The sequence below is a fragment of the Tenrec ecaudatus genome, chromosome 5 (genome assembly GCF_050624435.1).
Source record: "Tenrec ecaudatus isolate mTenEca1 chromosome 5, mTenEca1.hap1, whole genome shotgun sequence".
In the NCBI taxonomy this organism is placed as follows: Eukaryota; Metazoa; Chordata; class Mammalia; order Afrosoricida; family Tenrecidae; genus Tenrec; species Tenrec ecaudatus.
Genome location: NC_134534.1, coordinates 150,070,895 through 150,083,577, shown reverse-complemented (window position 1 = coordinate 150,083,577; position 12,683 = coordinate 150,070,895). Strand labels below are relative to the sequence as shown.

At 45.5% G+C, this 12,683-nt stretch overlaps 1 protein-coding gene across 2 annotated transcripts in view; it reads left to right on the top strand.

Annotated features, from left to right (window-relative positions):
• The window catches only part of FGD5 (FYVE, RhoGEF and PH domain containing 5), a 152,649-nt gene that overhangs the window by 64,087 nt on the left and 75,879 nt on the right, over positions 1 to 12,683 (top strand). For both annotated transcript variants that reach the window (XM_075550075.1, XM_075550074.1), the window contains exon 2: positions 3,354 to 3,495. In XM_075550075.1, the coding sequence (XP_075406190.1) occupies positions 3,354 to 3,495 (142 nt within the window). The remainder of the gene's footprint in view (positions 1 to 3,353; positions 3,496 to 12,683) is intronic.

Here is a 12,683-nt window from a genome sequence, read left to right as displayed (position 1 = left end):
TCTAGGGACAAGTACAGCCAGAATGCTCTCTAGAGGCAAGAATGGCAAGATCTCATCTTACATACCTTGGACGTGTTGTCAGGAGAGACCAGTCCCTGGAGAAGGACATCGTGCTTGGTAAAGTGGAGGGGCAGTGAAAAGAGGAAGGTCCTTGATGAGATGGATGGACACTGGCTGTAGCAATGGGCTGACTCAAGCATGGGAACACTGGTGAGGCTGGACAGGACAGGGCCAGTGTTTGGTTCTGTTGTGCACAGGGTTGTTGTGGGCCCGAACTGACTTGACGGCACCTAACAACAACAGCAACCAGGGCAGCTGTGTTTTCTGTAGTCTCAGAAGAAGCTACTTTATTTAGTTTATGTAACGAGTAACTTTTATCCACGAGAACCCATCAGCCCCCTGCCATTAAGTCAGTTCTGACTCGTGACCCTGCAGGACAACATAGAACCACTCCACAGGTGTTCTGAGACGAAATCTTTACAGAAGACGCCTTTCTGTTCAGGAAAGGGGCAACCAATGGAACTTTCATAGTCTGAAAAGACATTGAGTTAGACTTGTTCTTGTATATCATGGTTTTTGTTTGTTTCATGGCACTGCCACTTTTTTTCCCCCTTCCAACTAGGGCTTCTCTAAATATACAGTAATCCAGAAATCTCAACAAAGCCCCCTCACCCGTGTCTCCTGTCTTCTATGGAATAGGAAGGCCAGGTAGGCCATGTTTCTGATCCAAGCTGGAGTGACCTAAGGACAGATGGCTGGTGGGGGCCAGCTGTCTGTGAGCAAGATTGTTTTAGGTGATAAGATGGTCAGACATGTTATTAGAGTGTAAGGGTTAGAAAAGCACTCGCTGTGACTTCACCGATGTTATCACTGGGATGAGCCAGGATAGGAAACATCAGTTAAAAATGGATGGACACGGAACATGAGGTAAATAGTAGGACAGGTGTTGGCAGTTAGAACAGAGCTGGTGAGGGTGAGGGAATGGCTCAGGTTTGGGAAGCACCCACAAAGACAGGAAGGAACCGGGGCCAAAGAGGATGGGGGCGAGGAGAGCTGTTATTCATTTCCTGCTCTGTAGCACGTGCTAGGAAGGTCTGCGCTGTCATGCTGCCCTTCGATACGGAGGAGGAAGGGACCGGGAGAGCAGGGCAGCTCCTTCTCTCCGGAAGGTCAGCCTACCAGAGCACGTGGCTTCCTGCTGTGGCCCTTCCTTGTGGAGCGTCCTTCCATCTGCTTTCCAAGTCGTTGCAAACTGCACGCAGGTGGCTGGAAGCTGGGTGCTGAGGCCCCAGTCCATACAGCCACTTTCCTGAGCCTGGTTCTGAGCCTTGCTAAAACAAGTGAGGTGTTGCTGATCTCAATCCTTAGTAGAGAAATCAGGCAGCCCCGCTGGTGAGAGAAAGGGCAGAAAGGGGGTGGAGGATGTTCCTGGGTGTTGGGGAGGATCAAGGTACACCTCAGTGCTTCATGGCTTTTTGGGAAATGTATATTCTCATGCTTTGAAAGAAAAGACCAAGAAGGAAGACGTTAGAAGCCTGACCAAATGGGAGCTGTTGGATTGTTGGTTAGGGTTACGGTTCAGCCGGATGGATGTCGGGGAACAGGGATTCAGCCTGTGTCTCTGGAAGTTCAGGCAGGAACAGGCCCTGCCACGAACCAGGGGACATCTGTACTGCTCAATTGTTTGTTGTTACGTGGGCTCCAGCTTCTGGAGATAAATAACCACTGGGCTAGCTCTCTCTGTCGTTGAGAATATTGGGGCCCCCATTCACCTGTAGCCCGAGGTTCAGTTTCTCCTTCCCTGCTACACTTCCCAGTGTGTGGACCAGACCGATGTGTCCTGTCTGTGTGAGGCTGTTGGAGAGTCAGCCCAGCCAGGATGCTACCCTCCTTTCCCAATCCATCTGACATCTCCAGCATTTCAAATCTGCTACTCCCAGAGACCGGGAGTAAGTACTTGACAACAATTTAATATTACTTACCAGTATTTAATAAGACCAGGTGCCTGGACTTGGAATACGAAGAGGAGATTTCTGAATCGCTATTTGAGATCACATTGCCAATGGCAGGAGGAAACCATTGCAGGTGTTGTCAGCAGGGCAGGCGCCTGGCCTGATCTCGCTTGTAGAACAACAGCCAGGGAGCTCTGGCCTCCTCAGAGAAAAGAGAGTCCTCTCGAGGTTGATTTGTACCCTGAGGTCTTGCTCTCCTGCCTCAGACCTGTGCACCTGTCCTTCCTGTGCACCCACTGGCCTCTTTGGCTCCTTGAATGTGTCAGCCCTTGACCGCCTGTGCTTTCTAACTCACTACTTTCTCTGCCTGGGTCACTGACCGGTGAAACCACAAGGTGACTCCTTCTCTTCCTCCCAGTCCCACCTCAGGTCTCCTCCCTTATTGCTCTGGGAAATCACTTGATCTCTCACTTATCATGACTGGTGATCACTTACTAGTTCATGTCATGAGGACAAGGACTGTAGCTGCTGTGTTCACTGGTGCTACTGCATACCTAGTCCCATGCCTGGCATTAACCAGGCAGCCAATAAAGATGTACTGAATGTGTGTGTTTATTTGTTAATTAATGACATTAATTAATGAATGACAATGTCTTTATCATTGCTCCTGGTCCACAGATGTGAGAATCGTTTCACATTTGTACAACCTTTCTGATCCTTGATCCTCACAGCACCTGCCAAGAAGGCAGGACAGACGTCATCAGTAATCCCTGCCAGTCCAAATAGAAACCATACCACTAAGAACTTTGTGGTCCTGACAGCAAGGCTGGAGTTTCCATATCTGTGCTAGAGACCATGGCTACCTACTGCCTGACCACACCCATTTAAATACCCAAGCCAGTCACACATCTCTCCCGCTCATTGGTAAACCATTTGAACCTTCCTTCCGCATTGCTTTCGGTCCACGGGTAGCACAAACAGTTTGCCCTCAGCTACTAACCTTGAGGTTAGTGGTTTGAACACACTCATCAGTGGCATGGAAAAAAAACTTCACAGCTTGCTTCCATAAAGTTCTCAGCCAGGAACACTCTATGGAGCCAAGTTCTACTCTGGGTAATCCGTGGGGTCTCCAGGAGGCCAATGGACTCAGTGGCTGTGGGTTTGTTTGGGTTTCAGCATCATAGCCTAGCTCACCTGGATTGAACAGGGAGACAGGCCTGTCCACCCCCTAGACCATGGTTTGTCCCTGCATCTTACTCATTTCTGAGTCTGTGAGGAGGGCCCAGAGCCTTGCACTCAGACACTCCTCAATGGCTCGACTGTCACTCCAGAGCTGGCCCGTTTCCTTTGCTTTTGGTGGACAAGGAGCACTAACCCGTTCTCTCCCCTCTCTGACCCCAGTGCCTACACAGAGCCCTACAAGGTCTGCCCCATCTCGGTGGCAGCCCCCAAAGAGGACCTCGCGTCGGATGAAGAGAAGGGAAGCTCAGAGGAGGAAGAGGAGGAGGAGAGTGCTCCGAGAGACCCCAGCCTCACCTACAAGGTAGGGCATCCCTCTGGGGGAGGGGTGGGCGGGCAGTGGGCTCAGAGATGGGGAGGGTGGAGATGGTGCAGTCAAGTCCTGGACTCTAACAACTGAGATTTCTCATCGGTAACGTGGGAGTCATTGCGAGGGTTAGCCGAGTTCCGTTGGGTTCACTGAGAACGAGAGTTTTAGACTGAAAGCTGGTCTTCCCCTTCCCTCTGGGCAGTGTTGAGAGAGGATGGACTGGTGGAAGGGGTGGGGCTTGTCTGGGGTCCCACGGGGAGTCACATAAAGAACTTAGTCTTCGTATGGTCATCAGTGCATGCCCCACCTCCTTTTGCCCCTGGGGGTGGGGGGGGGGAGGAGAATAAAGAATTAACCACACAATCCAAGGAGGAGAATGATGATGGTCTTGGGTACTTGTGATGAGTGTGGCCCTCACCTCTAAACTGACATTGTGTTCGCTCCCCACATGGCCCTCCTGGGAGCAGGAAGTCCTTCCCACCCTGATATTGGCAGAAACAGAGCAGAGAAGCCCAGAACGGGCTCAGGGTCACACACCTGGCCTTGTGTTGTCACATGAGGAATGTCACCATTTGAGTCAGTTGAGACCACCTCAGACACCCCATCCCAAGTGTGCGGCCCCTTCGTTGTCTTTGGAGTAGTACTGGGAGAGTCAGGACCACCACCTCCCAGCACAACTAGCCCCCTTCAAAGCCCCTTCCCTGACTCCGTTTTCCCACGCTGATCACCTTCAATATCCATTGATTAGAAAAGGTGATCACTCACGTAGGAAGCGCTTACCACGAGTTGGGTAAGTGGGCCTTTCATTTAGTTTTTATGCATAAGATTTCTTTAAAATTAAAAAAACATGTATATCTCATAAGTTACCAAACTTATTTGACCTGCTGTCTCTTTTCAGGAAAAAAATTTTTTTTCTCAGTCCACCTCTGACACTTAAAAATGTTTGTACTGTAATCCCTAATCAAGGATATCTGCTTTTGCAACTGCTCCCCCTCCCCCCAATATGGATGATTTCAGTGTCCCCTAGGGGGCAGCACCACCCACGTTGGGAAATACTGGTCTACCAGTACAGTGTTTTGTTATGTGAAGTAGTGCACCACGTGCAGGGGGAACCCTTCCTAGGGCTCCTTTCCTTCACTCGGATCCAACTTGTCTTTCCCTGGTATCGTCAGCACCTGCCGTGTGCTGGCACATCCCGAGTACTTCCCCTTGCTCTCGCTAATACTCCTTACAATGACGTGAATACACGAGGTGACATTATCTGTGTTTTACTATTGAAGACGCTGAGCATCAGAGAGGCTAAGGAGCCCTGCCAAGGCCACACTGCTAGCTGAGGACTGATGGGTCGGGACTCAGAAAGAAAATTTGAAAGGCTCTTGGAGCACTAGTATCTTCCATGTGTGACTTTCCGCACCCCGGTGGTCCCAGCCCCAGAGTGGTTGCCTGCCGCAGGATCCCGGGTCTCTGCTTAAATCTTCCTCTTGGACTGCTTGCATTCGCGGCCTCCCCCAGCTGTGTGACCACTGACACGTGTGGGGCCTCAGTTTGCCGATCTCTAAAATGAGGGCATGAATAGTAATTAATGGAATTTATACGATAATGTCATGATACCAGATATGAAAGGTAATATATGAACTCCTTGTGGAAGACCAATTAATACAACAATTATTCACATTTATACACCATTCGTTAATGCTAGTAATGAAAAAATGGAAGATTTCTATTAAGTTATTCAGTCTGAAATTGATCAAACATGCCATCATGATGCATGGATAATTACTAATGATTGGAATAAGAACACTGGAAACAGAAAGGTAGTTGGAAAATAGAGTCTTGATGATAGAAACGAAGCTGAAGATAGCATGGTAGAATGTTTCAAGAGCAATGACCTTTTCAATGTAAATACCTTTTGAACAAGATAAATAATGACGATACACATGGACCTCACCAAATGGAATATACAGGAATCAAATTGACTACAGATATGGAAACAGATGAGGCCTGGGGTTGACTATGTTAGAGACCACCAATTGCTCATATATAATTCAGGTTGGAGCTGAAGAAATGAAAACAAGTCTACAAGCGTAAAAAAATACCTTAAGTATATCCCACCTGAATTTAGAGTCCATCTGAAGGACAAGGCCTATTGAACCGCAGGGATTGGAGACTGGTGAGCTGTGGAATGCCATCAAGAGGAAGCTATGAAATCTTGGAAAAGGCAGGAGAGAGAAGACCAAAGTGGATGTCAGAGGACACGCTGACACTCGCTCTTGACTGTACAGTATCTAAAGCAAATGGAAGAAATGATGACGTCAAAGAGCTGAACAGAAAATGTCAAAAGACAGAGTAAAGAATTAGAATGAAGTTAGATACCAAAAGGAAAAAACACGGCATATTGGAAGCTGAAAGAGCTGGAGGAAAAAAGATCAACACTGAAGGTTTCTATGGGCAAAATATTGAACAGTGAAGAAAGCATCAAAAGAGGATGGGAGAACATACAGTCACTGTACCAACACTAATTTGCTGACATGCAACCACCTCGAGAGGTAGCACATGATCAAGAATGTGTGGTATCAAGTGAAGAAATCCAAGCTGCATGGAAGGCATTGGTGGGAAACCAGGCTCCAAGAACTGATGGAACACCAGTAGAAATGTTTCAGCAAGACGATGAAGCTCTGAAAGCACTCCCTGGTCCCTGCCAAGGAGTTTGAAAGATAGCTACCTGGCCAGTGGACTGGAAGAAATCCATATTTGTGCCCATTTCAAAAAAGATGACAACAGAATGCAAAAAAAAAATATATCATTATCACATGCAAATAGAATGTTACTGAAGAGAAGAGTGGTTGCATCATTGATAGGGAACTGGCAGACATTCAAGACATACTCAGAAGAACTTGACTGAAAGCAGAGAATACCAGAAAGATATATTTGGTTGTGTTTTATTGCGTTTGCAAAGGTATTTCACTGTGTGGACCCTGACAAACTATAGATAACATTGCAGAGAATGGAAATTCGAGAATATTTCATTGTGCTCATGTGGACCTGGTACATAAACCAAGAGGCAGTCATTCTGACAGAAGATGATTTAAAATCAGGACAGCTGGGCATAAGGATTCTTGTCCTTTCACCAGATTTATTCAACATTTATGCTGAGCAGATCACCTGAGAGGTTGGACAATATGAAGAAGAATGCAACATCAAGATTGGAGGAAGCTCATTGATCATCTGTGATATGCAGACGACACAGCCTTGCCTGCTGAGAATGAAAAAGAATTGAAGCCTTCATTGATGAAGGTCAAAGAGTGCAGCCTTTAGAGTGGATCACAGCTCAGTGTGAAGAAAACCCAAATCCTCGCCACTCGACCAGTGGACATGACATGATAAACGAAGCAGAGCTCAAAGTTGCCAAGGGTTTCGTTTTACCTGGATCCACAATAAGCACACATGGAAATAGCCGTCAAGAAAGCAAATGCGCTATCGCATTGGCGTAGCTACTGTACAAGACCTGGCTAAAGGTTTAAAGAGCAAAAAATGTCACTGTGTGAACTAATATATGACTGCCTCAAGCCATAGTCTTTTCAGTCACCTCATATGGATTGGAAGGTTGCACAGTGAATAAGGAAGACTAGAGAAGAATATGCATTGAATGATAATGTTGATGAAGAATATTGACAATGCCATGGACTGTCAGATGAACAAGCAAATGTTTTGGAAGAAGTGCTGCCAGAATGTTCCGTAGGAGTGAGGATGAGATTTTGTCTCGTGTGCTTTGGACATGTTATCAGGAGAGAAAGTCCCTAAAAAGACATTATGATTAATAAAGTAAAGGGTCAGGGGAGAAAGTGAAAGACACTAGATGGCTTGGCATCATGATTGCAACGATGGGGTCAAGCACAGCAATCGTGACGGTGGCACAGGCTGGGGGGTGGCTTATTCTGTTGCCCATGGGATTTGCCATGAGTTGGAGCCGATGCTATGGCACCTAACAGCAAGAACAGAGGGACACAGGCAGGTAGAATGAGGACACAGATGGGAACGTGCTAGGCAAATAGTAGGGGGATAATACTTACACAGTTCAACAAATTTTGTTTGTTTTTTAGTGTCTTGGTTTTTAGGCCTCTTTTGGGGGTTATTTGGAGCACTGATTCAGAAAATTGCACATCAGCTCTAGTTTCTTAGATAAGATGTTCTACTTTATTTTCAGCTATTAAGTCATACTAATTTATTAATTTATCATCCTACTTGTAAATATGAAAAGAATTCAGACTCATAGATTACAGGATAAGACAAAACTGGTAAGAAATATTTGAAAAAGAATGAGGTATTTAGGGACTTCAAAGGGAAGCTATGTATAGACCCATGGTGGCTAGTTGGTTATATATTAAGTTACCACTCATAAGGCCAGTGGTTCAAACCCACCAGACACTCTACCGGCTTAGAAAGTGGGAAGGGCAGTTCCCTGTCCTGTAGAGTTACTATGAGTTAAAATCGATTAGCTAGCAGTGAGTTTTCCTTTTTAATTTGGGAGTCTGTGTGATAGTTAGAGACTACAAATTGGATCATGCAAAGCAGGAAGGCAGTTGGAGAAGAAAGAAAAATTTTAAAAACACCGAAAAGACACATTTTAGATGCGGGGGGGAAATTTTGAGAGTCAAAAATGTAATATTTTATAGTAATTTTCATAAATATTGTTAAGGCTAATTTTTCTTCTTAAAACTATGCAGTAAACACTTCAGACCATATTTTAATACGTAGAAGTCAATGGATAGATAATTCATGTCAAATGTGTCAGAAGGAAGGTTGACTCCAAGCTTCTTTATAAGAAACATTTTAACCTGTTTTCTTTTTTAACATTTTATTAGGAGCTCTTACAGGTATTATTACAATCCTTTGTTAGTTCCAGTCGATCAAGCATAGTTGTACAATTGCTGCCATCATCATTTTCAAAACATTGTCTTTCTTGTTGAGCTCCTTGATAGCAGCTCCCCTTTATTCCCTTTCTCCCCCACCCTACCACCTCCCTGAATACTATTATAATTATTACTGGGGTGTTTTTTTGCCATAATTCACTCTGTCCAATGTATCCCTTCACCTAAAATTCTGGTGTTTGTTCCCCTCGAGTGGGATTGTACATTCATCATTGCTATCAGTTCCCCCTTTTCCCCTCCTCCCCATCTCTTCCAATTCCTATTACTATTTCTGAGGGGTTTTTCTATCTTGGATTTCATGCACTGAAAGATCAACAAACTCATTGCCATTGAGTTGATGCCGATTCATGATGACCCTATAGGACGGGGTAGAACTGCCCCTGCAAGTTTCTGAGACTGTAACTCTTTGTGGGAGAGAAAGTCCAGTCTCTCGTGGAGTGATTGGTAGTTTTGAACTGCTGACCTTTCTGATTGCAGTACAATATGTAACCTCTATGCCACCAGGGCTCCCTCTAACTTTTCTTTTTAAGAGTTCTGTGCACAAGTGGAGGAATTGTACTATCTTTTTTTTAACAATTTATTAGGGGCTCATACAACTCTTATCACAGTCCATACATATACATACATCAATTGTATAAAGCACATCCATACATTCCCTGCCCCAATCATTCTCAAAGCATTTGCTCTCCACTTAAGCCCTTTGCATCAGGTCCTTTTTTTTTTTCCCTCCCTCCCCGCTCCCACCTCCCTCACGTGCCCTTGGTAATTTATACATCGTTATTTTGTCATATCTTGCCCTATCCGGAGTATCCCCTCCCCCCAAATTGTACTATCTTATAACAAGACCGGAACATTTAATTTTAATAAAGAGTTTGAACTCTTTACAGACCTATTTTGGGTTTCAGGACATTTGAATCTCTACTTATTGTACCAAACTCACTACCCGACAGTCAATTACAACTCAGAATGACCCTCTGGAACTCCTCCTGTGGATTTCTGAGGCTGTAAATCTTAATGAGAACAGAAATGTTCACCTTTCTCTTGCAAGATGACCTTGTAGTTAACAGTCTCACACATAACCCACCATCAGGGCTCTTTATGTATCGTGCAGTCACTCATCTCTTTTTAAGGTCAGAAATTGGACTGCCTGCTATTCGTTTCCTGATAAAGGTGAAGTGATACTTGGGGGAAAATTCTAAGTACATGTAATTTCTACTCTTCAAATATATCTTTGGATCAAAAGACACCATGTGAAGTATAATTTGACCTAAATATTTAGTACAATACAAACTACTGTAAATCAAGCCAGCACGCATTTCCTCTATCTCAGGCCAACTGACACTACATTAAAATATCTACATTTTTATGCTCAAGCAGAGTGAAGAGTGGTGTGTTGATTATGTTCTGTATCTCAAAAACTAGAGTTGATGGGGGGAAATTGGTGCCCTTTTTGGAATCAGCGGGTCAAACCTACCCAGAAACACACATCTAACATTTGAGGCACCAAAATGTGTGTTGGCCAGTGTTATCTGTTGTTTCCAGATCTGAGAGGCAGCATGGTTGTGGAACCTGCCCAGGACCACTGCAAACACATGAAGTCCTAGGACCCTGAACTTGGGGTAGCTAACTCATCAACTTCCCAGGCTCTGGTGTCTAGTCCGCTGCTTGGACGCCCCCAGGAGTGTGGAGCTTTCAAGAGGCAGGTAGCCTCAGAAATAAGATCGATGCAAGCCTACATCTGCCACTTGCTGTCTGTCTTAGCTGGGCAATGTATTTAGTCTGTCTGCTCCTCACTCAGTTCCCCATCTGTAACATTGGGATAATAGTAGTGCTTACTCTTAAGACTGAGAGGTGAGTAATGAGTCTAAGAAGACTCAGAACAGAGCTTTTGGGTAAGACTGTGGGAAAGCAACTTGTCCAAGTTCAAATGGGATTCAACAGTCGCAATGTCAGCAATCATAGAGCTGCACATTGAACAAGGGGTCTCTTGTGTTCCCACTGGATCCAAGCCAGTCAGAGCCAGTGGCTTCCAGGGGAGAGGTCTGTGTAGGGATCCAGGGTCAGAGATAGAGGCATGCTGTGATTCTCAGACCAGAGGAGGAATGTAAGTAAGTATATGGCTTTGTTTCCGGTCCCGTCACGTGCTGGGTCCCAACCTTATCTGCAGAATGAGGGTGTATTGGTCTGGGTACCTTAGAGAAACAAATCCACAGAAACACATGTATAAGAGAGAGTTTTATATAAAGGTTAAGTGTGTTTCAGGAACACATCCCAGCCCGGTGCTGCCCAAGCCCACAAGTCCAACATTAGCCCATTAACCCATATGTCTAACACCAATTCACAAAGTCCTCCTCCATCTCACAAAACACACGCAATGATGCTGACTGCAGGAGGAAAGCCAAATCAGTGAACGTGTAAGCATCTCAGCGCTGGCAGGGGTCTCCACATGGCTGCTCCAGCACCCAGGGCTGCATCAGGGTAGTAGATCCATGCGGCTTCTCCTTGGGGATGTCTTGCAGGAAGTGAGCCTTGCCAGCTGAAGCAGGGAACTGGCTAAGGCATTTGCACCCTGGTCCCACCATCACAAAGCAAGAGACCTGAAAACTAGAAAGACGAGGCTCACGGAGCCATTTAGCCCTCTGCCTTTAATTAACCCCACGTGTGTATCGGCCAGGTTGGCACAATCAACTAACTACTTCAGAGGGTGAGCATCGCTGCCCTCTATCATGCTTTCAGAGGCTCACATTATATTTCAGTGTTGAAATAACCTTTAGGAATTAAACCTTAGTTGCATAAATCATGCTCACTAGATTCTCCTTGTGACATTAAACTGTTGCACACTCAGTGCCATCTTGTTGCCTCCAGCTCGTGGTGACCCCGTGTGTGTCAGGAGAGTGCTGCGCTTCCTCAGGTGTTCTCTGGCTGATTTCTCAGGAGATTGCCAGCCCTTCCTTTTTATCTGTTTTTTAAACTTTACTGTGAAATGGGTGAAGGTTCACAGAGACGATCCCTTTTACATTCCACAATGCATACACATTGTATAAACCTTACTCCTTGCAATCCCCGTAATGTCCCAGCACTCATCCCACCACCTCTGGTTTCTGTTTCCATTCCTAACCCTCCTGAACATTGTCCTTGGATGTGGGCTGCCCCTTTTGTCCAATGAGTGATTATTCTAAGCTATGCATACATCACTGCTGTTGTTCCTTTTATTGACTTGGCTGTTGGTGAGCTGAAAATGGATTCAAGTGGGTGAGCTCAGTTCCAGACCTGAGGCTGACTGACGGCCATAGTTGTGGTTCCACCAGGCTCTAGCTGATCAATTAAGCCGGTCCCTTTATGACTTTTGAATTTGGTTCCTATTTTTCTCCCGCTCTATCGAGGACTTTTTAACATGATCTCTTTCAGAGCAGTTGGTCGTGGTAGCAGGGCACTGTCGAGTTCTGGTCTCAGGGTTGTGGAGAAGGATGTCCGTGAGGTCCATTAAGTCCATTGGACTTTCCAGGTGTCTTTCAATGTTCATGGTTTTGCATCTTTGGACAGGGAGAGACTAATAATTGAGTCTTGGGTGACTGTCCACTACTCATCAAAATAGGGTACAGACCATTGTGAACTATATGAAGCCAACTAACCTTGGTCTCCCCTGGAACTATGGTCCTGAGCCCTCAGATCCAGAAACTCATTTATCAGGCCTTTATTTTGAGTGGCCTCTGGGTGGACTTGAACCCCCAGCCTTTCAGTTAGCAATTGAGTGTATTAGCTGATGAAAGCATCATATGGAAGCCCTGAACATTCATCCTTAATCCCTGGGCCTTCACAAAGGAAACACTAGTATGCCCTGTGGTGTGTATCCTTCCAGAGCTCTTCTTGTATATCTATCATATAATTTTGAGTGCAAATAGATGATATTGTTTGTGGAATTAATGCTTTTTGCATAAATCCTAACAAATGATACCATCTATGGAGTCAGTTGATTCAGTTCTTTCCATAGTATCTGAGAGATTTAATGAGGCTGATGCATGTTGCTGTGTGCTGCGGAGTCCCTTCTGGCTCAGAGTGGTCCTGCAGGACAGAGCAGAACTGCCCCTGGTTCTCGTAAGCAACATGCCCTTAGAGGAGCAGATGGCCTGCTTGTTCTCCCACGGGACCACTAGTGGATAAAAAGCACCAGCCTTTTGGTGAGTTCTGCTTAGCCATTGTGCCACTGGGCTATTTGTTGATACATGGAACGATATGTATATTTTTTCCTTAAAA